Source organism: Panicum virgatum, chromosome 1K (assembly GCF_016808335.1).
Source record: "Panicum virgatum strain AP13 chromosome 1K, P.virgatum_v5, whole genome shotgun sequence".
In the NCBI taxonomy this organism is placed as follows: domain Eukaryota; kingdom Viridiplantae; phylum Streptophyta; class Magnoliopsida; order Poales; family Poaceae; genus Panicum; species Panicum virgatum.
This window is the reverse complement of record NC_053136.1, coordinates 43,033,966-43,061,308: the sequence shown is the minus strand read 5'-3', so window position 1 is coordinate 43,061,308 and position 27,343 is coordinate 43,033,966. Positions and strand designations below refer to the sequence as shown.

Below are 27,343 nucleotides of genomic sequence, written 5' to 3'. Positions count from 1 at the left end.
TGGCAGCGGAATAGTCTTCGTAACATTGCTGATGGAGTCCTCCAAGGCCGCGGAAATTGCCATCCTCCGATGCTCTGACCGTGTCGGTTGCCTCCTCAGAAGCCGGCACCACAATCTCGGTCTATGGTGGCACCTCCACAGGCGGCGCCACCACGGCCGGCGCCTCCACAGGCTGCACCTCTATAGGCGCCACGGGTGTGGCAGCCCCAGAGTGCCCCAGCAGACCACCGGAGAGCGATGGCCTTACCTGGAAAACACTCACCGCCGAAGCCTGATCACGAAGCTCCTGAGATCGGAAGGTGGCCATGAACAGCTCGGGGAAGGCAGGCTCGAGGGTGAAGTCGTCCTCCTCGACGCGAAGCACAGCCATAATCGCTGACTTGGCCGTAGGCAAAGCAACCACGGCCAAGGCATCGGTGGCGGAAAAGTGTGAGGTCGAGGCTACCGTCAGCAGCAGTAGTCGTACGCAACGACCTATCGTCCGAGACCGGAGGGAGACCACGACCATGCCCAAATCCAACAGGAGCAACACGACTGTCCAGCTGAGGCTGGCCTGACCGAAGTGGCAGGCGACGAGGCCGCAGGCAATCCTTGGTACAGCGCCGAAGGCCGTGGCAGCGCAGGCACCGCGATGGCTGACGACACGAAGCAACCCGATGCTTGAAGGAAAGGCAGTTCAAACATCGTCCATTGAGCACCTTGGGGAAGCATCGCCGCGGCGGCGCATCCGGCCGAGGAGGCCATTCCCTAAGGTACCGAGGATGCGTGCGCCGCCTCTCAACTCGCCGCCAGCCATCAGGGTCTACGCGAGGAGGGCGATGCGCAGCAAGACCCTGGGCAAGGCATGGGGCAGCCCGACTAGCCTTGTGGGAGTGGTCGTGCCGCAGGAGACCGATGACCAGCTCCATCGTTCCGCGCCGGCGGCCGCGGTGCCAGGAACGCTTGTCCATCCAGAGTGGCGGAGAGGGTAGCCGGCGGCCCCGCCGACGAGCACGCTTGCGGTGCCCACCCTCGCCACGTGGAGGCAACACCATGATGGAGCGAAGAGTGGGCACAGGAGCTGACGCGTCGACCTACGCCGCCGCCTGTGTTGAGGTAGGGGAGGTCGCCCTCGGTTGCCGCAGCAGGATGTCGCGGTAGGACGGGGAGCCATCGTCGTCGTAGAGGGGTGGGGTGTCGTCTCTCCATCGGAGCCGCTTCCCCTGGCCCTCAGAGTGGCCGCCAGGGAAAAACGGAGCCGTGTCCAGGGAGAGAGCACAGCGCCCAGGGGAGGAGAGAGGAGTGCCCGTCGGTGAGGAGGATGAGGTCGCCCGGGCCGGGGTGGCCGTCAGCATGGGCGTGATGGCCGCCAGCGCCGGAGTAGCTGCCGGCGGGCGGGTGGACGGTGGTGGCGGCGTTGAATCGAAGCAGAGGTGCTCCGGCGAGCTGCAGGCAGAAGGTGGGGGTCGGGGTCGGGAGGTCGAGCCATGTCGTCGAGGAGGTCGTCGTCGTCAAGCACGCCGGGCATGGCGGATGGTGGCGGCTCGGAGGCGAGGTGAGGGAGGGGCAGAACAGTGGCCGCCGAGACCGGAGTGGCCGCCGGCGGGGGCTGTGGCCGCCGGGACCGGAGTGGTCACCGGCGGTGGCGGAGGCGCGTGGTTGTGTGGGCGGCTAGGTCATCGTCCCCGATCTCCCTACACGCATTTCTAGGGAGGCTATGGGGGGATGGATGGGGAGGGTGAGCCGAGGGAAGCGCAGATCTGTGGCTGGAAGGGGCGGAGGCGGCCGGAGCAAGGAGATCCGCCGGCCGAGTGGTCTGTTCCGTTCACTACTCATCCTGTTGGAATTTGCTGTTCTGCGTCCGATGTACTCCGACACAGTTTCCCAGCAAATCGATAAATGTCTGCTGATTGACGCAGCTATACTTCCTACTTCTCCACCCCATATCTCTACCTATGTGGTCTGAGATTGTTGTGCTGACTCTCCTATGCTCCACATCCTTTTGAGAGATCTGCTACCCTACCATATCCCATGCCCACATATATACGATCCAACAATGGTCCCCCCCCCCCTTCTTTTTTTAGAAGCCAACAATCGTGTCTTCCTACTTCCCCTTCCTTCCATAATCTGAACCTTTCCCCGTTCTCTTGGTTTGATCCCTCGGTGTGATCTGGTTTGATCCCTCGGTGTGATCTTGAAAAAAAGAAATATGAGGCTGCCCATGCCCTGCAAGTAAAGATTCACATCTTTATTACATAGTTTGGGCCCCTTTGGGAGCGCTCCGGTTCCCTGCTCCGAGAGTGGAGCCAGAGCTAGAGCAGGCAGAGCTGTTTTTCTTTCCTCCGTCTACTCCACCTTCTTGCACGCGGCTCTCACAACCTCCAGACGGAGCCGCTTCACCACCCCAGGGTGTTTGGTGCGGCTCCTCAGCTCTGACACATAAGCTGCTGTCTGGTGGAACCGATACGGGAGTTGTACCAAACAGGTCTTTTATACAATTGGAATAGGTGCAACCTCAGTGAAGAACTAGCGTGCACACCACTTTTTTTTATGGGAGTGGGCTGTGGTACACACCGTGTTTTGAAATAAACTCTATCTGTCATACCATTTTGTAACCATTATGTTAGAAATTTGTGTGTACGTGAAACCTAGAAAATGATGTCTGAGAAAAAAACTGTTGTGCCGCAATAGCCACGCGACTCTCTAGTACTTCACCCTACAGTTGGGTCACTGATGTGCGTGCCAGACCCCACATGTCTGTGACAGGGAAGTACTGCAGAGGAATTCCTTCCCACAAGCCTCCTCTTCTCAACTTCCCTGTTTACTAGGAGCTCCTATCCACTAACTCCATGTCCATCGAAATTCGAATCCATAGTCCCAACACAATGCTAGAATGCGCCAGACGTCGGTAGTACGATAGCTAGGGTGCTAGCGGCGCCAACCCTCCACAAACCACATCTCTTAATTAGAGGCCTGCAACACATGCACGACACACCACTAAGAGCAAGTATTATGGTGGGCCTTTTGCCTGCCTCGTCAGCCCAGCAGCTAAGGTGGAGGAGAGAGGGAGGGGAAGATTCTCTCAGCCGACGTCTCACGAACCGCCGATAAAACACAAGCGTATGCGCGCTTGTGGGGCCGCCATCACCACTTCCTCATATCTCATTCGCTACCCGTCACTACTCAGCCGCGCAGGCCATTAAATGATTGTGGGGCCCGCCACCACCAGCTCGTCAGCTTTGGAGAGCTGGAGCGCGAGACGCCAGCATGCGGGTGCAACTATTATCCTTGCTCTAAGAGTTTGGGCAGCGTGATGGATTTTGGAGAGAGAGAGAGAGAGAGAGCTGCTGCATCAAGTGATGACAGTGATTGGGTTAGTCCAGTAAAAATATTTGAAACCAAGAGCACAAACTGTGAGCTCTAGATGGCGTATGTATAGTTGGCATCTACTGGATAGATAGATGGCATTTGAGATATATCACACCCACAATGATGGGCAAAAGATTCCATGCTCTAAATTATGCTACCTATATACTAAATATGCAAAATCTTTACTATAAAATCAACCTTAAAATTTTAGTAGTGGGTGATGACTAACGGATGCATTTTTATACGTAGCACATTCTTTTGCTTGGATATCTTTGAGATTTTAAAATTTAATGTTTTCCCGATCTCTAGTATATTTGCTCTGAATTTGGATATGGTGTTAATGAGCTATACATAAAGATATAATATCATCTTATATCTTTAGAGAATATTTAATTCTGCCTAGCGTGGTTACTGTCTATATATAAAGCCCAAGTCTTTGACACTTTGAGACAGAAAGAATCCTCATCCAAATATTCAGCTTCAGCATCGGTGTAGTCATTAGTCATGAAACTTCTCCTCATTCCGCTCCTCGCCATCATCCTCTCTTGTAGTGTTGGGGATGCCACACAGTTGGTCTACGACACAGAGGGTCACGAGCTAATGAGCAATTCCTCTTACTACATTCTCCCCGCAGAAGAAGGTGGGAATGGCAGTGGCCTCGTAATGTCCTACGAATGGAGGCGCTGCAACTACTTCGTAGCCCAAGTACAAGGCAAGCCAAAGGACGGTATTCCCGTGGTATTCCAGCCGTCTAAAGATTCGTTATTTAGCGCGGTTGCGGTTCCTCTGTCAACCGACGTCATGATCACTTTCCACATCAACACGGTGTGCGTGCAATTCATGTTCTGGCACATCAGTGACGAGTCTCCATCGTCGACAGCATCAAGTCCTCCACGCCAGCATGTTGCTGCCGGGAAGGACGAGGATGCTGACATGCCCTTCCCGCCGACACCAGACATGCTGTTCCGCATCGAGAGGCACAATGGCGAGACGAAGGGGTACAAGCTAGTCTTCTGCGGCAATGGCACCGGGCCATGTGAGAACCTAGGACTGCATGCTTTCAAGGGGGAGAACTGGCTCACCACAAGCGCCTCGCCTCTTGTGGTCGCGTTCAAGAAAGATCACAGATATGAATAGATGTTGCCGTTCACAGGCTCCGTGGACCAACAATAAGTCTTGTTTATGTTATGTCGTCGTATCATGTATGACTTCTACTTTCGGCAATAAGAGACTCTGTTTCGCTAATAGCTAGCTGGCATTTTCTTCGACGCCATCGTTATGATTTATGAGCGGTATTTTGTCACCGGAATTTTATTTTGCTGAGCGAACAAGAAGACATCCAATCCTTGTATTCACTGCTAACTTTTTTCGCGACAGCGTGTTCACTGCTAACTAATTTATTGATTTTAAATATGTATGGTTCACTACTTTTGGTATGAATTTGCAGAGAGATGAGAAAGGCAACTGCCGCTAGATCCCATCACTTCACGTGTATTTTCATTGGGAACTGAAATTCTAAATATTTAAATAAGAAGTTTCTGAAATTTGAGTCAAGGGATTTTATCTATGCCTCAATATGAGGTTTTTAAATTAAACTTTTCTAATCTGTTGAAGTTTTCATTTTTTATGCATGAATTCAGTGTATGATGTACGTAAGCCTTCAGTCTCATCTGAAATGAGAATGTCCATTATGAGGGTTTGAAAGCTGAAGATTGCATTTATAACACTCTTATCAGTGGGGTTAAAGGGTGGATTTGCCTGCCGACTAACTGCGTTTCTGACTTTGTAGTTGTTTGAAACCATCAAGCTGCAGTTTCCTGCGCTCTATATCAGAATTCCGAATGGCAATACCAAGCCTGCTATTGCCATATTTCATTATCGTTTACGGGTACATAATAAAATAACCGACATGTTCCAAAAGGTTACCAGTGACAAGTGAGCTCATTGCAAATAATTGTGAGTATACGCTCTTAATAATGTCAAAAAATAAGATCTCATGAATGTTCTTCTAAAAAAAGACATCATGAATGATGCTGTTAGGCGTGCTCCAACGGCGCCCCGGATAACGCCCCCCACCCTACGTAGGGGGGCTTTGGGGGGAGCGAGCGCTCCAATGGCTCCCCCCACAGCTCCCCCTACGTAGGGGGAGAGATGAATCTCCCCCCACGTATGGGGGGAGTTTCAACTCCCCCTATATCTCTAATCACACCGTTTCTTCGCGATATTAATCTTGTTTGAGCCCTGTAACACGATGATAATGTGTATTATGGCAGTACAAATACTGTATATTTTTTTAAAATTCAAAAATGTTAATTAAATAGTTAGTTAATGAGTGATAGTATATAGGGGGAATAGATATGGAGGGAATGGTTGGAGAGAAGGAGTTATAGGGGGAGGAATCTTTTGGAGGGAGGTAGTAAAATATAGTAAATAGTACGTTTGGGGGGAGTTGGATGGGGGAATGGTTGAAGAAAGACTTAAGCTTTTGACTCTGGAGTGCTGTTGTATTATCACATCTGTTTTCTTTTTTTTTAAAGAAAGGTCACAATTGTTTTTTTGTTTTTTTTGAGGGATTCACAATTGTTTTCTGGAAGGACTGTTTTTTATCACGGTTTTCCACTCGGCCCAAACAAATGGCGTTTTATCACGGTTTTTCACTCGGCCCAAATAAATGGGCTTAAGCCCGTCAAGTACTCGAATAAGACCAGAACAGAACACGTGCGAGATATTCATCCAGTCCAGTCCCCCTCCACACTCTCCCCATCAGTCAGTATCACACTGTGCTGTTGCTGCTCCTCTTCAGCAGAAAAAAAGGGGGAAAAGGAAACACCTCCCAATTCCAGCAATGTCGGCGCCACCGTCGGGCGGCGGCGGCGCCCTCATCAACGAGGTGCTCACCGACGACGAGCTCCGCGCGGTGCTCTCCCGTCTGGGGCCCGAGGCGGAGCGCGACGCCTTCGGGCTCGTGTGCCGCCGATGGCTCCGGATCCAGAGCTCCGAGCGGCGGCGCCTGCGCGCGCGCGCCGGCCCGGACATGCTGCGCCGCCTCGCCGCGCGCTTCCCGGGAGCCCTCGAGCTCGACCTCTCCCAGTCCCCCTCCCGCTCCTTCTACCCCGGGGTCATCGACGACGACCTCGACGTCATCGCCAGCAGCTTCCGCAACCTGCGTGTCCTCGCGCTGCAGAATTGCAAAGGTGCGGCCATCTCTTCTTCTGGCGCTACCATATGTGTTGTTTGTCTATTTAGTGAATGAGATTAGTGTCTTCCTGGTGCACACGATAGTTCTTAGTGAGTGCCTTATAGTGCATTTTGGAGTACTCCTACACCGTTAGAGACTGATTCAATTCTATTTGAAGAGTCTTAGGCTTATGTACCATTAGGGAAATACGTGTACTCAGTCCTAGTTATGCTACTTTGAGTATGTTTTCTAATCCGGGAAATGTTGGGGTTCATGTGTGTGTGGTCCTTTTGTTTGTGAAAGAACTTTCTTGTCTTTGCAAAGGGGAATCCTATTTACTACATTTGCAGCTCAGAAATTTAAATATTTTATTGATTAAACTGTTTATCACTTTTTTATAAGTGATAATACTTTTCAACTTATTAAAAAAATATGAACCGTATATCTTTGAAAATAAATACTTTTGAAGGTTATTTCATCCTAGGTTGCATGGAAAGCAGGGTTCATTTTCTGTCTTCCCAATATTGCTAAAATGGAGTTAATTTCTAAAAGAAGGAAAAGGTTGTGTGCAAACCTTTTTCCTATCGGAATGGTTCCATCAGTACAGTTCTCAAAGATTTCCCCTCAACTTTTAAGATTTCAGTCACTCCGATCTTTCTCGTCAACTTTGATTTTATTTGTGTACTTTGGCTACGTAAGCCTGCACTACAATTCAATGGGTAAATAGTAATAGTCACTCAAGTTATGGTCTCCTTCCGCGATATCCTATTTCCAATTTCAAATAAATAAAATCCAATTTCCAACAGTGTTTAATACTGCTAATTTGCTATTATGTTAAGTGAACTTTAGTGGGTGGTCCTGGATTTTTGTTATGGTGGCTAATAGTACTGAAATGCTATCCTCAAGTTGTGGCCGTCATGGGAGATTGTGGGTCTTTTTTTGGTGCACTGATTTTTGTGAGAACTCCCTTCTATTTTCTTAAGCAAATTATTTTTAGTATTACAGTTTGTGCCAGTTCATGTGTCTCAGGTATCTCTGATGTTGGAATTGCCAAATTGGGAGATGGACTGCCATTTCTGCAGTCTGTTGATGTTTCTCGCTGCATAAAGCTGAGTGATAAAGGTTTGAAGGCAGTTGCACTGGGGTGCCAGAAATTGAGGCAGCTGCATATCACAGGATGCAGATTAATAACTGATAATTTATTGCTTTCTCTATCAAAGAGCTGTCTACAATTGGAAAATCTTGGAGCAGCAGGATGTAACAGCATAACAGATACTGGTATATCTGCTCTAGCTGATGGCTGTCATCATATAAAATTCCTTGACATTAGTAAATGTAATAAAGTTGGTGATCCTGGAGTCTGTAAAATTGCTGAGGTTTCTTCATCACACTTGGTGTCAATAAAGCTATTGGACTGCAGCAAGGTGGGAGATAAGTCCATCTATTCATTAGCTAAGTGCTGCAGTAACCTAGAGACTCTTGTCATTGGTGGATGTCGGAACATTAGCGATGCATCCATGCAAGCTCTTGCTCTTGCCTGCTCCAGCAGCTTAAGGAGCCTGAGAATGGACTGGTGCCTGAAAATAACAGACACGTCATTGCGAAGTCTGCTGTCTAACTGTGAACTTCTTGTGGCGATTGATGTTGGATGCTGTGACCAGATAACCGACGTTGCATTTCAGGACGGGGAAGGAAATGGGTTTCGGTCTGAACTGAAAGTTTTGAAGATCAGCAGCTGTGTTCGGCTCACAGTTGCAGGGGTCAGCAGTGTGATTAAATCCTTCAAGGCTCTTGAGTACCTGGACATTCGGTCTTGTCCTCAGGTTACAAGGGACAGCTGCGAGCAAGCTGGAATACAGTTTCCTAGTGCATGTAAGGTGAATTTCTATGGAAGCTTGCTGGAGTCTGATCCATCTGCTGAGAGGTTCTTCTAAGATCAGGTGCCAGCTGTGAGCTCAGTTGCACCCAACTTTCAAGTGAAGCATGAAACTAAGATTCAAAGAGTCCTGCATCATGTAGACAAGTGCTTGACACTGTTGTTCTGCTTTCACCATCAAACGCATGCAAGCATCGGGAATCACTATAGATGCAAACCATAAGCAATATGCCATAACCCAATTCAATGGCATGTGATTTAGTCTGTAGAAAATAGTACCAGTACCCATGAAATAAGTTGTCTGAACAACGTATGTTTATGCATTATGTGTTGTGCGTTGTGCCAATCAAGCGGATTGTATTCAAATTCAACATGTTCATTTTATAATGCCTGCGTAAATGTATTGTAGTTTGTTTTTATCTGCATCACTTGTACAGATCTTTGATTTGGCATTGTAGTGTTTGGTTTGTTGACTTGAGCTAGAACACTGCTCCCGCCTGGAAGTCTTTTTGCTTTATAGGACTCGCCTGGAAGAATTGGTGGGGGTCTCAGCTGCTTATTTTATAGTCTTAAGCCTCTCTCATTTGTAATTCAAAAGACAAAGATGTCTAATAATCCAGAAAAGAGTTTATAATTTCAATAAAAAATGGTTATATAGAATTGGAAAATATCTTCTGCTCCTAGATCAACAAATACAGTATTTGCACAAGGAGGAAGCTCCAAAGAATCAGAAAAGACTTGCATACGTGCACCTTTGCCTTTTCTTTCCTCATAAGTCGTTGCCTCAATTGAAATTTTATGAGACGATTGATGATAGAAAATTCTCAGTATCATTAAAATTGTCTTATCTTAACTATTTTCATAGTATTTTGAGGGTTTTTTTTTGAAGTTTCAGGTTTTGTTGCTTCGACTCCGGCTGAAACGGCTTCGGCTGTGGTTTTTTTTTGGTGAAGCGACTTCTTTGCTGGAGCTGGATCTGTTTTAGAAATCGTTTTGCAAAACGGCGTATTCATTATTAGTGAACACATACAAAAATGGTAGATGTCTATTGTGCCCTAACTATTCCATTCAGTTAGCAAATGAATTTTGGAGTGGATCTTATCTCTCTTTCATCTTCGAGTGTCCACCCCTATCCGTTCGTCTCTGCTCTGCTCTGCGCACTCAGCGCTCTCTCCCTCTCTCTCTCTCTCTCTCTCTCTCAGTCAAAGTAGCAGATACCTTCGAGTCCAAGTGGGCTAGCAAGTTCAGGCTTCCGGCCTCATTCTACCCAGTAGCAAGAGGAACCACTAAAAGGTTTCCGCATATAGGTGAGACTGAACATTTTAAGGGCACGAAGGTAACTATCAACTTTTATAAGAGCGTATAGATAAAAAAAATAAAAATAAAAAAGCACATGCCGCCCAGTGCAATTTGGGCTCCGGCTCCTGCCCTGAAGCCGTGTTAGACCTCGTCGTTGACAATTGGGCCATGTCCAAAAACCCTCAGCCCCGTCTCCGAAACCTCATCCCCATCTCCTCCCCTTTCAATCACCTCTCCCTCCCGCAACTGGCGGAGGACGCCGGCCAGCCTCCATCCACGGGGTCCCTCCGCCGACAGCCTCTTCCACACTCCTCCGGAGGCTTGCAGCGAGTCCCCCCGCCCTCCCTGCCGCGGGAGCGGACGCCGCAGGAGAGCTGCGCCGCCCGGCCGCCGCCCGCCGCAGGTACGCCGCCCCCCGCCCGCCCGTTGCTGCCGGAGGTCCGCAGCCGCTATCATCCCGCCCGTTGCTACCGAAGGTCCGCCGCCGCCGCCATCGCGCTGCAGGAGAGCCCGCCGCCATCCTGCTGCCTCGCTGCCTGCAGGGCGATGAACACGGGACGAAGAGAGCACGAGAGGGAACGAGCGAATAGAATCCAATCGATTCTTTTGGATAAGCTTAGGGGCATAATGGGAAGTTCAGGTGCCCAGAAAAGGAAAATGATTAGTGAAATTTGCGAAATCTTGAAAAAGAGCCGAAATCTCCTGTTTCAAAAGAATTCGCACGCTGGATGTCATACTTTGAAAGGCCTACGAATTTAATGTCAAAACACGTGAGGCATGCGTATTCGATGTCAAATATCGAAATTCCTCGTTCCCGACAGTCAGAACCTTGGTTGCTCGTCCAATAGCCCAGCCAGATGGCAGTCGTGTACTTCTGCGGTTGTTTGTCTTTGATAGTCCATTGAAGTTGGGTCGATCACTCTTCTTTAATTTGGGCCCAATTGAGGAAATTTGCAGTCTGAACTGTAGAGGGCAGTATGTCAGAGGCGTCTCCACCAGAGCGCTAACTATGTCTGATTATTTCTCTATTGGATTTGTGCGGGAAAAACGAAAAAGCATTTGAGTTCCTAGAAGCAAATAGAGCCTGATAAGCATAAAAGCACCTGTAGTGTGGAATCTGCACACACTTCTTATATCATACTAGAAAGATATTTACCAAGGAAGCGCGGATCTTCTTTTTTTGGCGATTGAGGAAAAATGCTATCGTATAGTTATTTCTAGCTTTTATTTAGAGTTTGCTCAGTGCTTGTTTGTTTTTTTCTTGAACGCGCAGGAGATACTCAGTGCTTGTTTGTTGCTCTACACACTATACTATTTTTTTCATAGTGGATAATGTTATCTTCTGCTGGTTTAGATTCATGCATATGACACTTAATATTACTCTTTGGTACTAGGGATACCTAGCTTAAGTTTTGTTTGGCAATTCTGGTATCTAGTTTCAAATATACCATAATTATCGAATTCACACTATGAACAGCTTAATATCCATTAGAGTATTAGACCAACAGTATAGTACATGTATAAATATTTTGTCTAGGTCTTTCACTGTGGCTTCAAACTTCTAAGTCTTCTTCATTCCCAACTTATCTAATCTATTTATGTTATTATAAATACTTAACCTTGCTGTGAACTTGTAACAGGTTTGAAGTAAGGATAATTGCGGTGCTGTGTTTGATTTCACTGCGAGGAGTGAAATGAGGCTAAGTATTGGACAAGTCCATCGAAATGTTCTTGCGCTGGCATCTTCCCGGTCGTGCTTTGTTCTTGGAGACCGCCTTTCATTCAGGATGCTGTCACAACCACGGGCAGCTGGATTTCATCAGACCGCTTGGCGTGGTGGTCAAATTGTAGAAGATAGGGGAGGGCCATTAACTCTTGCTAGCTTAGAAGTGCAAAACAGGGTTGAATATGGGAATAAGGAAAAAATGGCACGAAGTGGAGGTCCAAAGCAAAGTTTGAGAGGTTCTTCTTCCCTCAAGGTGAAACCTAGTGTTTCTTCGCTTAATGTCAAACCAGTGAAGACTGCATTGCCAAAGTCAGCTGGGATAAAGAAGACACTGAAGGTAGATGAGGCTCTGTTTTCTGCCAAGTCATTTGAAGAGCTTGGTTTGCCGCCTTTGCTTGTTGACCAGTTGAACAAGGAGGGTCTAACTGCGCCAACTGAGGTCCAATCCGCTGCTATTCCTATAATAGCACAAAAGCATGATGTGGTGATCCAATCATATACTGGCTCGGGGAAAACACTTGCTTATCTTCTCCCAATTCTTTCCGAAATAGGCCCACTGAAAAGGCCTATGGGGCAAGATAATTCTGACAAAAGATCAGGTATTGAAGCAGTTATTGTTGCTCCTTCCAGAGAATTAGGAATGCAGATTGTGCGAGAAGTAGAGAAGATTTTGGGTCCTAATGATAAGAGACTTGTCCAGCAACTTGTTGGTGGTGCTAATCGTTCCAGACAAGAAGAGGCATTGAAGAAGAACAAGCCAATTATTGTTGTTGGAACACCTGGTCGTATTTCTGAAATTTCAGCAGCAGGTAAGCTACACACTCATGGCTGCCGCTTCCTTGTACTGGATGAAGTTGACCAGCTTTTGTCTTTTAATTACCGTGAGGATATGCATAGAATTTTGGAGCATGTTGGAAGGAAATCTGGTACCACATCTAGGGATATTCTTGGCCCACTTGCTAGGCGTTCTGAGCGCCAAACTATCTTGGTTTCTGCAACAATTCCATTTTCAGTTATACGAGCAGCAAGGAGTTGGGGTCATGATCCAGTTCTTATTAGAGCTAAGAGTGTAGTTCCGCTTGACTCAATTGCTGTTCCAAGACCTTCGTTATCCCAAACTGATGCTAACTCCAGCTCTCCATCAAACTCAGTGAACCAAGCTGCTGTTGGCAGCTTGCCGCCATCATTGGAACACTACTACTGTACAGCCAAGGCGCAACATAAAGTTGACACCTTACGGAGATGCATCCATGCTCTGGAAGCACAGACAGTGATTGCATTTATGAACAACACAAAGCCACTGAAGGATGTTGTATTTAAGTTGGAGGCCCGTGGTATCAAAGCGACTGAGCTACATGGGGATCTTGGAAAGCTTGCAAGGTCTACAGTCTTGAAGAAGTTTAAGGATGGAGAATACAGAGTTCTGGTTACAAATGAACTGTCTGCCAGAGGACTGGATGTGCCAGAATGTGACCTTGTGGTTAATCTGGACCTTCCAACTGATTCTACACATTATGCCCACAGAGCTGGAAGAACTGGACGTCTTGGGCGGAAAGGGATTGTGGTCACAATATGCGAAGAAAACGAGGCATTTGTTGTAAGGAAAATGCGCAAGCAATTGGCTGTGCCTATCAAGCCATGTGAATTCACTGAAGGCGAGCTTGTTGTTCATAGGGAGGAAGATGTGGAATAAATCTTGCTAGTTTGCATTATTACATCTGTTTACATGTAGCTTTTTGTAATATGATTTTGCAAATTCAACTGTTAGTACTCTACTGGCCTTTGCTTGTCCTGCTGGATATTTATATTGGCTGGGTTTTCTTTTTTGAAACACTAGTCTGCAACCAAATTAAGTCAAAGCTACCTCTTAACTTCTGCAGGGAGCTATTTTCTGCGGAATCTTAATTCTTGTATTCCTGGCAGTAGATGAGTACTGAGGGAAACATTCCATCCTGTGGGTGTAAATTGAACCAAACTATTTATTTGATGCCTCTGTAGAATTATCAACCACCCCTTGGAACTTTGTTGGATGTTTCAGTTGATTCCTGTACAATGAATTCGTTATCATTATTTGCTTCCGAAGCATTTCATTTGATCATAGCATGGAGATTTCAATATTAAGTTTGTTGACATGACTGATCTTCCAACAAACAGATTTCATCGATTAATTAATGTAATCAGCCGCGCCCCTATAGCTCAGTGGTAGAGCGTCAGTCTTGTAAACTGAAGGTCTGTAGTTCGATCCTGCATGGGGGCAATCTTTTTTACCGTCATTTTCGTACGTTTTTTTGCTGTCTCTTTCGGCACGTCAAAACTATAAGATTTCACTGAACCAATCGCCAACGGTGCACGAGTAGCCATCGGTACGCGACATGGCCGGCCCGGGTGAAGGCGCCCTTCTGCTCCGGTACCCGGCATTCCTGTGGCGGTTCTTGTGCTTCCTGTTGCCTCAGCAAAATCTTATCAGGAATTCGGGCGTAAATCAAGCTCCACATCGCAAACGCAGTAAAAATGTAAAACACTGCTCCGAGAGACAGAAAGGGTAAAAATGTGACTTTGCTAGATAATGTGATAGCTGCTGCTACGAAGGGCAGCTGTGGCAGCATCATCATACTGCAAATCTGCAATCCTGCATTCCTGCTCATGCTCATGGTTTCTCCAGCAAAGTAGCATAGCAATCAGAAGTCACTGTATGCAAGCAGTCTTGCAGCCTTGAGAAAAGCCTGCACTCATGCCCTCTCGAGTGATGCATTTCTGCTGAGAAAAAGGTAGCCGAGTGGACCAAACAACAGTAGTTGTCATCTGGAAATCATGAGCATGATGACAAGATTGTTGATGCCGAAACACCGTTATCAACATTAGGAGATTCCATAGGATAAATCCGTACTATATTCACACAGGGTGCTGCAGAAAACGTACAGTTGGAATTAATTCCTTTTCATCGATCAATAATCCAGGTTGAAATAGTTTTATCGGCAATATGCTAGAAATAAAATTGTCCAGCTGTACTTGTTTTGAGTCAAAACTATCTGAAACAGGATCGTTTCGATGATCAGAAACAGCATGCTAGGGGATGGGTATGCATCTAATCAGGAACTTGCCAACAAAACAGTTAAATTGATAAATGCTGCCAGCAACACCAAATGGAAAATAAATCCTGTCAGATGACCACATGACTATAAAAGAAACAAACAAGATCCCACAACCACAAAGAAAACGCAATTTGCCCAGCATCTGACCATAATTGATATTCCATCACAATATTGACACAAATTCTCCGCAACAGTCTAATCTGAATACAGAATCTTCATAAGTATAGCAGCATTGCCATGGCATTGTTTTGGAGCCAATTTATGGTTACATGGTACTACTATAATCGATTTATTTTGAAACATTAGACAATCTTATTACTCATTAGACAATCAGGATCCAGACTCTTTTGGTGTCTTGGCAACAATGGAGATAGCATGGAGACCTGAGTTCAGCTCATCAGACAGAAGATTATAAACCATCCTGTGACGCTTCACAAGGTTCTGCCCCTCAAATTTTGGTGAAACTACCTTGATGTTGAAATGAGTCTCGTTTGCATTATCCTTGACAGCTGCATGCCCGGCGTGTTGGTAAGAAACATCTTCAATTTCTAGGGCACTGGCCTCCAAGGCAGACTGCAGCTTTTGCCTCATCCGAGCAGCTCTTGAAAGCACGGCACTGGTGCCTCGTGAAGCCATCATTCGTTTAGTCTGTCTCACAGCCCAACTAACTGGTAGCAAGATTTATTGGTTATGACGGAATAAGTTTGATCTCTAAAATGGAATAATCAGGACAGAATGCGTAAATGAACAGAGAAACAATCATACATCATCACCTCAGGATTTTTAAAAAAATGCAACTGATATGGATCATGAAACAGAATGAAGACTGTAATTGTATCACAAACGAAAATAACTCAAATGCACATTGCCTCATTTCTTTTTTGAAAGCACCCAGGAGCACTGGGGAATCATTTAAGAACTCAGTTGGGCACCCACGCTGACCGCGCGTTCAACGCAGATGGGCTGCCGGGAAGTCCGAGGACGCGCCTGTCGGGGCTTACACACGCACACACACCTATACACACGCACGCACACACGCACCCCGGTACCCTCTCTGGGGATAAACCCCGGTGCCACACCCGGGCGATCCCAGACTAGGAATCGAACCCGGGCGGGTAGCCTCCGCGACGGGAGTCCTACCACTGCGCCGCAGGCGCGTCAGCACATTGCCTCATTTCTGTAAGCCACTAACATAGCTTGATGCGGATCAAACATATTATCATTTTCCATTCAACTATTTATGGATTCGTTCATGAACTGTAATAAAGGGATATAAACACTGCATCTTCTCTTGGCCTATGTTATGTAATCCCCGACCCAACTAGAATGTGTGAGTGCATATATTGGAACAGTCTATAAGTTAGTTGTCTAGTATACTCCTAATTCAGTATTTGTTGGCTTGGCCCAATCTGGTTAATCAGCCCTCTTCAGAAGAGTAAGAATCAGGGACGCATCCAGCATAGGACATGCGTGTACCCATGTACACCCGATAATTTTTGCAAACGAAATCGAAGTTAGTAGGTAATTTATTGTAACTGAATTCGGATCCGAATACAAAATAGTTTTGTTAGGGTTTGGGGTTCTCCGTCTCGCACAGCAGAAGGAAAGAGAAGGGGCGGGCGTACCTTGAGATGCTCCTCGCCGGCAAAGAGCTTGGCGAAGACGTGATAAATGGCGCCGCCGCTCGCCCAGTCGTCGCCGCCAGGGAAGGAAGAGCAAGGACTGAGGAGAGAGTCCGAGAGAAGGGAGAAACAGCGGGAGGAGATGCGAACCTGAGGAGGCCCTGAGCCATGAGCGGGAGCCGGGAGGGCTGAGAATGAGCCGAGCTCGAGCGAGCCTGCCACCTCAAGCCAGAGCATCCCGAGCCGAGGTCGATTGAGTCCTAGATGTTCTTTTTTTTTCCGACTCCACCGCAGCACCAGGCCATCAGCGTTGATGGTAGATGATTAGACGTACAAAAAAATATATAATTAAATAGAAATATTTTGTCGCTATTTTAACTTGTGCGACACAACAATCGCAAGCTAACGGAAGTCTCTAGCCTTGAGCTATATTACTTTTACTTTGGATGATTGGAAATTTAATAGAGGTGCAAGGTGCACGTATCAGGATTTTGGAATTCAAAACCCAGAAAATATCTATTGTCTATTGAAATGGGTGAATTTTGGAATTTTGGAAATTTTTGAATTTTGATACTGTAGCACTTTTGTTGTTATTTAACCATTAATATCTAATTATAGACTAATTAGACTTAAAAGATTCATCTCGTCAATTATAATTAAATTGTATAATGAGTTTTTTCCAACTGCATTTATTGCTCCATGCATACTCCTAAGGTGCTGTTTGTTTCCAACAACTTTTTTTCCCTATCACATAAAAAAAATCTTACCATTTTAAAGTTATCAAACAAAATTTATTTATAAATGTTTTTGACAGATGAGTGCTAATTTGCTGAACGAATCTAATAATCCTAATTAATCCATAGTTTGTACAGTAATATTAAAGTAATCATTCACTAATTATCGATTATTATACTTTATTAGATTTGTCTTGCAGTTTAGTCCCAAAATTCTACAATTAGTTCTGTAATTAGACTTTATTTTATATTTCTAAATATTAAGATTCTTTATATGATATAATATGATCTAAAGTCTAAGTCCCTCGAGCCAAACAAATCCTAAACATAGCCCGCCCGACCAACATCAGCTACGCGCCTATCCGCTTATCCACTGCCGGCTGCCGCGCGCAGGCGCAGGCACCGGTTCAGGTTCACCCCCAGACCACGGCACGGTTATCTTGCACGCCGCTCCAAGCCTCCAGCAGCGAGTGCCCAGTCAGGACTGGAGCCACGAACCGGGAGGGGCCTCCCCTTGGAAAGAACCGCGCGCGTCCGTCGATCGATGCGCGGGGCACTGGCTCAGAAAGTCAGATCCCCCGCAGGAGCAGAGGTGGCCCGCCGCGCGCCAGCCCGACCCTGATCGGACTTCGCATCGTGCTCTGGGATCATTCCCGGACCGGCGCTTCAGTCACGCGCGTGCCCTACGCTTTCGCTTGGTCTCGCATCGCATGCTCCGGGCCTCCAGCACCCCGTCGGCTGGCCGGCCAGCGGGACGGCTGCTTGGGCATGAAGCAGGCAGGCGACCGGCCGGTGAAGGCCGCGCACTGTTCCAAATCCCCGGTCCATGCACTCGCTTGTATCCTAGCTAGGCTGCTACCGCTAGCGACGGACCTGTTAACCGAGCCGATCGAGCCCACTCTCGTCTCTCGGGGCCTCACGGGTGGGGGATTATTCAGCAGAGCAAGAGCTACGATCAGAGAGACTAGGACGTACGTACGCGAAGCCGGCCCAGGCCGCCACCGTGGCCGTGTACCGGCCGGCAGGAGTACGTGACTGCCTGCTGCATGTCACGTACGCCGGCCACTGGCCAGGCATGTAAGACCAACAACCCCTCGATGTAGCACGCATCGCACTTATTGTTGTCTTCCATCTTCTGACCGTTTGCTCACGCATTGCCTTGGAGACCGTCCTGCTTCAGTGCTTCCTAGCAGCATTGCCTTGCCTAGCAAGGAGTAGAAAGTTACCCAAAAAAAAAAAGCAAGGAGTAGAAAGCAAGACGAGCCCGTCCACATGCGGAGGCTTGTTGCTGCTGGGGTCATACCAAGTCAACCACAAGTCTTGTGCTGCAAGGTGAGCAGTACTGAACCAGCACGGGGCACACGGCACGGCATCTCTGCTGGCTGCGTGGAATGGTACGCCGCTGCACGAGAGGGGCAGGGCATCTTTACAGTTCAGAGCCCGAGAAGTTGCGTCCAGCTTTGCCACGAACCGGGTCTCGGGCGTGGGCGCGCGGGGCGCAGGTGCACAGCACCGGCACAGGGCACACAACGGCCGCGACCTTTCAGAGCGCGGCAGCGCGACTGTGCCTCGCGCAGGCGCTGCCGCAGCCTTTTGCCGCTTTCCCACCCTCGCCACAGAGAGAGGGAAAGCAAGCGTCTCGCGAGGAAAAGCTCAAAAGCGACAGACGGGCGAAAGGGAATTCTTTGATTCTTTCTTTCCTCCTCTCGTCCGGTCGCCTCCTCTCTCTCCCCCCAGTGTTATCATTGCTGTAATCTGCATTCTGCAGCTAGCCTGGATTGATGGGCATTGCACATCTCAAAAAAATTTGACAGGCCATGGATTCTTGTGCAGCATCAACAGGCCAGTGTCAGAGGAATTCGAAATTAGCGAGCTTTTTGGCCGGAGTTATGATTAGCATCGCGATCAGATGGAGAATTCATCGCTAATTGACTACTAGACAATAAGAAATGACCGCAAAAGAAAACCAGCTTTAGGAATTTATGCTTGTACTAAATGACTTCTTGGGCTGGTGATACAGACAAGAGTGCTAACCGAAGCAAGTTCCATGGAATCAAAAGGCGCAGAAAACCTAGCACAGGCCGGCGTACCCCGACGCGAGCTACACGATTTAGTTTGACCCGAATGTAGTAGTAAGATCTAACCAAGGACTGGTATTTACATTTAGCGCTAGGCACCACAGCAATCTTCTCTCATCGAATCTTGGACGACACACAAGACACTGCCAATGGACGGACTGACTGGTAGAGGAGATCAATCAAAGCACAAAACAAGCCAAGAACGCAGCCAAGAAGAGACGGACAAAGATCAATGCGCGCAGCAGGTGTCAGGAGCTGTGGCGGATCGAGTCACCGGGTCTCCTCCTCGGCGCGCCGGGCGGCGCCGGAGAGCGCGGCGAGCAGGTTGAGGTGGTGGTGGTGCGCCTGCGCCATCGGCACGTACGCGGCCGCCGCCGCCGCCGCCGCCGCCGCCTGCGCCTCCAGCGGCGAGAAGCCCCAGGCCTCCGTCGTCCGCGGCGGCGCCGGCAGGGCCGCCCAGAACGCGGACGCGGCTGCCGCGGCGCCGGCGTCGCCTTCCTCGCGCGGGCGCTTGCCGAGGACGGTCTGCTGGTGGTAGTGGGAGGAGGAGGACGTGGACGGCGCGGAGGAGGAGACGAAGACGGCCGGGGTGGTGCCCGACCCCGTGGCGGCGAGGATGGAGGGCTCGGCCTGGCGGAGCAGCCACTCGATGGTCTGGCCGTCGGACTTGAGCCCCAGCTCGCGGGTGAGCTGGAACACGCGCGCCGCGCACACGATCGGCATGCGCACGCGCCGCCCGCGCCCATTCACCTTGCTGTGCCGGTCCTTCCCGCCGCCGCCCTCCTTCTTGACCGGCTTCGCGGGGACCACCGCCATGCCGCCGCCGCCGCCCTCGCCCGCCGCCGCCGCGGGCGCGGCTGTGGACGGCGCCTGCAGGGGCTGGTAGACGTGGAACATGGCGGCGGCGGTGGAGACGTCGCGGGTGGTGGCCATGGCGCCTTCCTGGCTCGTCGTGTTGCGGGGGCTGGCGACCTGAGCGCGACGGTGCGGGGTGGTGGACTGGTGGTGGTGGTGGACCGGTGGGGTTTGAGAGGTTTTTGAGGCGATGCGGGAGGGACACGCCGGGTAGATTTATAATGGAGTTGATGTACACAATGAAAAAAATTTGTTCCTCGCGTTTTTTTTACCACGGCAGATTTCACCGTCTACGTCTACAAGCCTACAAGGCTCTGAACTCGCTAGTGACATTCCGGTGCACACGTTCCGCGCGTGCGCACACAACACTACGGGCAAACAGTTACAGTGTCGAACAAGACATGCACCCACAGTAGAGTACCAGTTCGACTTCACTCCATTGGCTTTTGTCTACGATCCTTCATTGAAACCACACGTACGCTGTTCATCTGGGGCGTGTTGCTCATCTACGTCTACGTGTATCATTACCCGCAGATTTTCTTAACGCTAATGTAGAAACCCAGAGCGAGAAGAAAAGTGGCCGTGGATGGCAGCAGAGGGCGTGGAAGAAGAGGGCAGGAAAGTGCAAGGCAGAGGGGGTGGAAGAGGAGGGCCGGGCCGCGGCGGGGGTGCAGGCGGAGCAGTGGCCACTGTACCCGTGGGCGGGCAGGGCACATGGGAATCCGGGCCCATCGGCTCTCCACTTTGCTGGAATCTGCAGGTCTTTTACAAATAGTAGTAGTAGCGGGCAAAAGCCTAGCCCGAGGCCCGAGCTACTACGCTACCATCGGCTATGGCATCACGTCGCCCCGGTCACCGGTCGCGGGGGGGGGGGGGGGGGGGGGGGGGGGGGGGTCTGTCTGATTGGACAGGCACGAGCGATCGAGCTCATATTTTCTAACTTATCTTTTGGATGGGTGGTGAAACAAATCAACTGTGCGCGCACAGCGGCCGGCCCTGCTCGGCTGAGCTGTGCGATCCCCCTCCCCGTATCTTTCCAGCTCCCCTCCCTCTGTCGTGGCAACGAAAAACCGTGCAGGGAGATGGAGTCGTCGAGATCGTTTTCGATCGAAAGCTCAGGCAGCAGCCAGCATGCAAGGATCGAGTCGTGGACATGGGTTGATGGATGGGGGCACAGTGCCTTGGCCTTTGCCCCCACTGAAAGATCGTTATCGCGCCGTGCGCGCGCGCGTACAGATGCCCCCCCCCCCCCCCCAAAAAAAAAAACCTTGCGCCTGGATGGGCGATGCGGGGCGTGCCGCGCCTGTGCTCCGCCCCCGGCTTGGGGTTAGGGGCGCGCGCGGGCCAGGGCCGTGCGCGTCACCGCCCGGGGCGACGGGGACGCGCGGGGCCGGGGCGAGAAGGGGACGCGGGAGAGGCAGGGGGATTGGCGGCTGGACGCGCGACTCTTCCGCCGACGACGGACCCAGCGCGGAGGCAGAGAGGAGAGTTATTAAGGATGGTTGCCGTAAACGGGCAAGTTCCGGGGCTTTCGTTCGTCGCCGCCGCCAGACCAAGCGCATGCCGCCCGGGCACGGGCAGCGACCGCGACGCGCATGGGCAAGGGTACCTGAACCGGCATGGCGGCGGTGGTGGCGGGGGATCCTGAAGCCGGCATGGAGCCGGAGGATGTGGCACGCTGGCAATGGCATGGCACGGCTCGGCCGTGTTTGGTTTAGATTGAAAAAAATTTCGCGAAAACTTTTTCTATTTTTGACCATTAATTTAGAGTATTAAATAAAATCTAATTACAAAATCACTTGCAGGACCCTTGGTAAATTCGCGAGACCAATCTAATGAGGTTTTTAACCACACGATTAGAGGATGGTTACTATAGCATCACTGTAGCAAATCATGGATTGATTACTGTCATTAGATTCGTCTCGAAAAGTTAAACCCATCCGTGAAAAGGTTTCACAAATAAATTTCGTTTAGTACTCTATGTATGCATTCGTTTTTTTTGAAAATCTTTTCGTGGTGTAAACCAAACACGGCCCTCCTTGCGTTGCGAGTCACTTCACTTGGCTGAGCTGTCAGCTGTGCATTGATTGGTTGACTTGGACGACGACGACGGACGGACGGGAGCTAGCGTTTCCTTTTCTTTTTTTCAGCGGCAGGGTGTGTGGCTGCCTGGCTGGGGTGGTAGATCGTTGTGGGTTGGCGACGACGGAGCCCGGCACCGGCATCAGGGCGATGATGACCTGTGTCGAAAGGGATGGCGAATGGACGGGCCACCGGCCTTCCTAGTTTTGGATATGATCTGCATGTCTCATGTCTCGCCTCGCCCGCGTCGTACAATTCGAGCGGAGCCTCCTGGGCAGGGACGGGATGAGATGAGCCCCACCCGGCAAAGCCCCCTCATGACTTCGGTGGCCCAAAGGTTTTCAAATTTTCATCCCAGATGGTTTTCACCGCACACCGCTTCAGTCATCGCGGGAAGTGTTCCAGAAATCACTAGCAGTAGTTTGTTCAAACGATCGGGAATCGATTCCTAAAAGTTCCAGATCGAAGTGCTCCAAATTTCCTTGCATGTACCCCACTACTGACTGCTCTGGATGCTACGAGCGGTCTCGATGTCCTGTTCATCCAGACATGCCAAGGTGCTGATGTTGCTTGGCCGTGCGCAGCAATTCATCAACAATAATCAGAGGTCACGCACCACTGTCTGGAGCTTCGGATCTGGAGGCATGGCCATCATGGATTTAGCTTTGTTTCCCCATGTGGGATCTGTTTGCCATCCTACGCATACACACCTCATCAGTCATGATCTCGCACGGTCAATCATTAAGCGCCACTATAACATGCATGCCTTCAGAACAAAGAGCAACAGAGCGTACTGAACTACTGAAGCATGACGTTACAGAGTGATTATATCGACACAAAGACTAAATAGGATCACATACAACCACAGTGTATATGGATTGACAAACTTCTACAGCAGCAATTCCCAGAACATCACCACCGGAATTCAGGAGTTGCGTCTTTTCGGGAGAGAAAAAAAAAAGAATTCAGGAGTTGCTAGGGATGACATTAAAGAAGTGGTAGACTTCATCCTCGTCAAACACTCCAACCTCAGTTGAGCAGACCTCGCAACAGACAGGGTGATAAGTTTGTCCCTTGCTTTCAGCCTCTGATGTAGTAGTAGAAGGATCAGCAGCCTTCCCCTTGCGGTTTTTCCTCTTGCTCTTGCCCTCACGTAAGATCTGATCAGTCTTGACCTTGCAGTTGCGCACAAACATCGCGCGGTACTGGTTTACATACTTCTCATGCCTGAACATCAACAAAAGAACATTCAACAATTAAGCATCGGAAGTTCTAAAAATCAACAATATCAGCATAATTTCATAGTGATCAATATCAGAGAGTCAAACAATGCAAGTAACTTACAAAGATACCAAAAAAGTCATGTTTTCATCATACACCCCTGATTCTTTTTATATGGGTACTTATTCAGACCCATATTCAGTACAAACAAGTCTTATGACTGCATAATCTGAATAACTGAATACTAACAAAGCCATCCACAACTAACCATTGGGAAGTTCTACAGATCAGCAGGACCAGAATAACATTCGATCAGACAGATTAAAATAGGGATAACTTAAAAAGGGTATTTCTGAACAATATTCAAAGGGAAACAGTAAACATCATTACAACAGAGCAGCATGATGCTTCAAATTTACGATTCAAAGAGATAACCCGAATAATGAGGAACAATAAAAATAAAAAGACTGTCTTCTGGTTCTTTTCACATCTGGGATTCCCATTCTTGTAAAAACAATATTTTCAGCAGAACATGTCCTAAGATTGAGGAGATGAGAATTCAAGACGGTGCAGTAAACGCTAGTTGTTTTCTGATGCAGTCCTACAGCTAATAGTCCATCACAGAAAAGTTACTTAGATGCTCCTCATAAGTAAACACAATTGTGGTTTTCCACTTCCAGGAGTGTTTCTCCCATACTAACAGAAATATCATTCAGAAATAATAGTATAATAGGCCACGAGTATATAAGAGACATATCTTAGAATTGTGAATTTGTCAGTGAATTGGTTAATTGTTAGCCATGGTTTGCACTTCCATTTCACAAAGGCATTCCCGTTAACTGATAGGCTCATTACCATAAATCATCACTGCAAAGGGTCGTAGGATACTGGATACCGTAAGGGGGAAAAAATCATTACTACAAAATGAAATTTACTTTGCTTACCAAGAAAAACTAAATGGGGCAACCTAAACAAATTGATCTGATCCAAGATTCCCCTTCTCGAGTGAGCGCTAAGTCAAGCCGCGATGGCTTACCTCTGACAATCCAAGCATAGGGTAGTGAAACATGCTGGGCAGCTGAGCACGGCATCAGATGTGCGGCCTTTCCTCTGCCTATTAATCCACCGCTCATCGACGTCATCCAGGTCGGGGTCGTAGAACTCGGGCTCGACGGAGTAGTCTATCTCGTCGTCGCTGGACACTGCAAATATGAGACGGAAAGAAACAGAAAAAAAAACAGGCAAATCAGAGACATTGGTTTAGGGCACTAGGCAGATTAGGAAATCCGGCGTTTATTGCACAAATCAGAGACTCGGAGGAGGAAAAAAGAGAGAGAGAGAGAGAGAGGTTTATATGAGGATAAACCGCCTGAAGCAGAAGATGCTAAGGGGATTAAGCAGTCACCTAGTTCGCGCGGATCCACCGGGTCTCCGGCCTCCGCCTCCATCGGCTGCTTCGCCGTCGCCTCGGGCTTCTCCGGCTCCATGACCCCGAGCTCTCGTTGTTCTGGTCTGTTCTGGTTCTGGTTCCTTCTCCGGCGGTTTTTTTATTTTTTTTATTTTTTATTTTCGTTTTTTTTAAAATATATTTTCGATTTGGAAATTTACAGCAATATACCTCGGCCGCCCCGCTGTCGGGCGGCTGGGACCTGACCGCCCGGCAGCGGGGCGGCAGAGGCATTTTCTGAAAAAAAATTCGCGGAGAAAATTGCGCGCAGGTTCTTGGGAGCCGGGCGCCCGGCAGCGGGGCGGCCGGCCCCCCAGGCCGCCCGGCTGTGGGGCGGCCGGCCCTGGCCGCCTGGCTGCAGGGCGACCGGCTCTCCCACCCTTATATAAGGGTTGGCTGGTCCCCCACCCCTCATTTGCATCACTAAAATTCCAGAAACTAAGAAAAAAGAGGGAGGGAGGGAGAGAGGCGAAGCCCTGCCGGATTTTCGAGCCGGCGACTGCAGATAACCAAATTTCTTCTACGTTTTACAAATTGATTATGTTATAATTATTTTTGTTCAAACAGTAGATTAGCAATCAATTTAATATCATGATTGTATGTCCAGATATGTCGAGGAAGCTTAGTTTTCAAGTTCATTATGGCGACTACTATATTTCTTATGATGCGTATGGAGTAGATCTATCAGCTTTTGAACGAAGAGAGTGCGGAATAGATAAACCCTAAGAGAGGAGTTTTGGTTCCCTACGCAAATGGCTTCACGAGATATTCAATGTGAATCCAAAGACTCGTTTCCTAACCGTTCAGACTTTGACGAATATCTCTCCAATGTACATTCACAATCCAGATGTTAGGAGAGGGGTAGGTCGACGGCAGACACTTCGTATCCGTAACGGAATGGATGAGTCTGAGGCAGGAAAGAAGAAAAAACGATGCAACCTGTGTGGAGCAGATGGTCACACTTACAAGAAGTGCCCTAAAATGCAAGAAGATAATGCTGGTGGTGAGGTTGGACCTTATGGAAATCCCACCGATGGATTGCTTCCGGATTTTGGAGCCCGTCGCGTCTAGATTTCGTTATGTGTGCATATGTATTTAAACCAGATGTATGGATATGTATTCCGACCTGTATGTGATAATTATATTTCGTTATGTATGGATATGTATTTGCACTAGATTGTAGCATGTAATATTACGAAGGTATTTATGTAGTAAGATTTCTTTGTTTGTTGTGTTTGTATTTGAACCACATGCTGCCTCGTTGTGTTTGTTGTGTTTTTTTAAATTACCTAAGGCATGTTAGCTTAGTTCAGAATCTATTAACCGTAGTTGCAACGGGTTCTGCCATGCCACTGCATGTCTGATGTGTGTTTCATTAACATTGTATTATGATGTAATTCCTATGGTTTACATTGTGTAATGCAGTTTTTTGTTCTTAATTCTTACCGTTATATTTGATGTGTGGTTCACAGTATTCTAATCTCCTGAAAAGGTCTGAAAATATTAAAGATAAGTTCGAAGATTCACTAGATTGCTTGTGCGTGCGTGGCACCTCGGCGCCGTGATCTGTGGCGCCAAGACGTGTTATCTCGGCGCCACATATTACGGCGCCGACCCCATGGTCTATTTCTACAAAAAGTTACAAGAAAGACACATATGTGAAATTCTTTGGTCAAACGAGTGCTTGAAAACATCAGGTCATTATTTTTGTGCACACATCCATATGATTTCTTTCTCTAAAGAATTTTCAAGCACTCTCGCCGCTCCCGTGCCACCTCCCGCCGGCTGCTGCAGGTGCTTGCCGCGCATCCAGCCGCCGCCGGTGCGCACCGTGCCACCCACAGTCGCCGCCACACTTCCTCCCGTCGCCGCGCCCCGCACCTCCTCCCACCGGCGCCGGCGCACCTCCTCCCCTTGGCGCCGCGCGCACCTCTTCCTGCTGCCGCCATCCACAGTCGTCGTCGCACTTCCTCCCGCCGCCGCGCCCCACACCACCTCCCTCTGGCACAGCCGCGGCGCCACGTCCGCACCTCCTCTCACCGCCGGTGGGGGCTGAGGAACAGAGGAAGGAGAGGAGACTCACGGGCCGGGCCGTGCTGGCCCGTTGGCCATCTATATTCAGGATTGCCCGCTCAGGGATCACTCCCTCTGCACAGCCCAAAAAGAAAAGATTAAATCTTCTCTCCCAAGTTACTCTTCCTTGATTAATACTATGGCTAATTATTTCTGCATGCCGGCATGCAAAGTCCATCCCCGGAGGCCCGGCCCTCGGGCTCCATCAAACTCCAACATTGGCACGTTTGTGTGCTCGGGCTACTCTTGGTCGAGTCAGGCGGAGCCACGGAGGGGACAGGGGAGGGTGCTGAAAAAGGCTTGTTCAATTCTTTACTCCGCCAAAATGTAGCATGCCTGCAGGCATCGTCTGACTGAAACTTACTACAGCTAGCTGTAAACTTCACCGAAACTCCGATCAAGTAAAGAATGGCGGGTTTGCGTGTCGCAAACTCGCAACAGATAAGAAGTTACCGATTCCAAACATCGTTGGCCACGACGCCACGATTCTAATAAGCACGAAGACATGGCTCACTCCCTAGCTAGCAAACTATAACCCTGCAGCTCCGCCGCCGTCGCCCGCCCCCGTGCCGCTCCGCTACGGCCGCCGTTGCTCGCCATGTATCCCGCAGCTACGGCCGCCCATGTGCCGCGCAGCTTCGGCTTTCGCCACCCGCCCCTACGCCGCGGAGCACTGGCCACATCGCCCGATGCACGCCGCCTGGTCCCTTGC

General features: G+C 49.0%; 5 protein-coding genes and 1 non-coding gene across 6 annotated transcripts; 4 read left to right on the top strand and 2 right to left on the bottom strand.

Moving 5' to 3' along the window:
* The first annotated feature begins 4,149 nt into the window (after positions 1-4,149).
* Positions 4,150-4,485, top strand: LOC120655551 (alpha-amylase/subtilisin inhibitor-like). Its single transcript, XM_039933419.1, has one exon. It carries the CDS (start codon positions 4,150-4,152, stop codon positions 4,483-4,485), a length of 336 nt encoding a protein of 111 aa, XP_039789353.1.
* Positions 4,486-6,094: 1,609 nt separating this feature from the next.
* Positions 6,095-8,827, top strand: LOC120710073 (F-box/LRR-repeat protein 20-like). The gene is made up of 2 exons (XM_039995723.1): positions 6,095-6,542; positions 7,556-8,827. Exons 1-2 carry the CDS (start codon positions 6,194-6,196, stop codon positions 8,458-8,460), a joined length of 1,254 nt encoding a protein of 417 aa, XP_039851657.1. The 5' UTR covers positions 6,095-6,193; the 3' UTR covers positions 8,461-8,827.
* Positions 8,828-9,846: 1,019 nt separating this feature from the next.
* Positions 9,847-13,457, top strand: LOC120710067 (DEAD-box ATP-dependent RNA helicase 47A). Its single transcript, XM_039995712.1, has 2 exons — positions 9,847-10,104; positions 11,342-13,457. The coding sequence occupies exon 2, from the start codon at positions 11,396-11,398 to the stop codon at positions 13,118-13,120; it is 1,725 nt and encodes a 574-aa protein (XP_039851646.1). The 5' UTR covers positions 9,847-10,104; positions 11,342-11,395; the 3' UTR covers positions 13,121-13,457.
* Positions 13,458-13,612: 155 nt separating this feature from the next.
* On the top strand, positions 13,613-13,684 carry TRNAT-UGU. The gene has a single exon. It is a non-coding gene; the product is annotated as a tRNA-Thr (tRNA).
* Positions 13,685-18,825: 5,141 nt separating this feature from the next.
* Positions 18,826-20,006, bottom strand: LOC120710057 (transcription factor TCP21-like). The gene has a single exon (XM_039995702.1). The coding sequence runs from the start codon at positions 19,884-19,886 to the stop codon at positions 19,224-19,226; it is 663 nt and encodes a 220-aa protein (XP_039851636.1). The 5' UTR covers positions 19,887-20,006; the 3' UTR covers positions 18,826-19,223.
* Positions 20,007-22,631: 2,625 nt separating this feature from the next.
* LOC120710049 (E2F-associated phosphoprotein-like) lies at positions 22,632-24,663 on the bottom strand. The gene is made up of 3 exons (XM_039995693.1): positions 24,517-24,663; positions 24,148-24,313; positions 22,632-23,117 (listed from the first exon to the last, which is right to left on the bottom strand). The coding sequence occupies exons 1-3, from the start codon at positions 24,596-24,598 to the stop codon at positions 22,856-22,858; spliced, it is 510 nt and encodes a 169-aa protein (XP_039851627.1). The 5' UTR covers positions 24,599-24,663; the 3' UTR covers positions 22,632-22,855.
* Between the last annotated feature and the right edge of the window lie 2,680 nt (positions 24,664-27,343).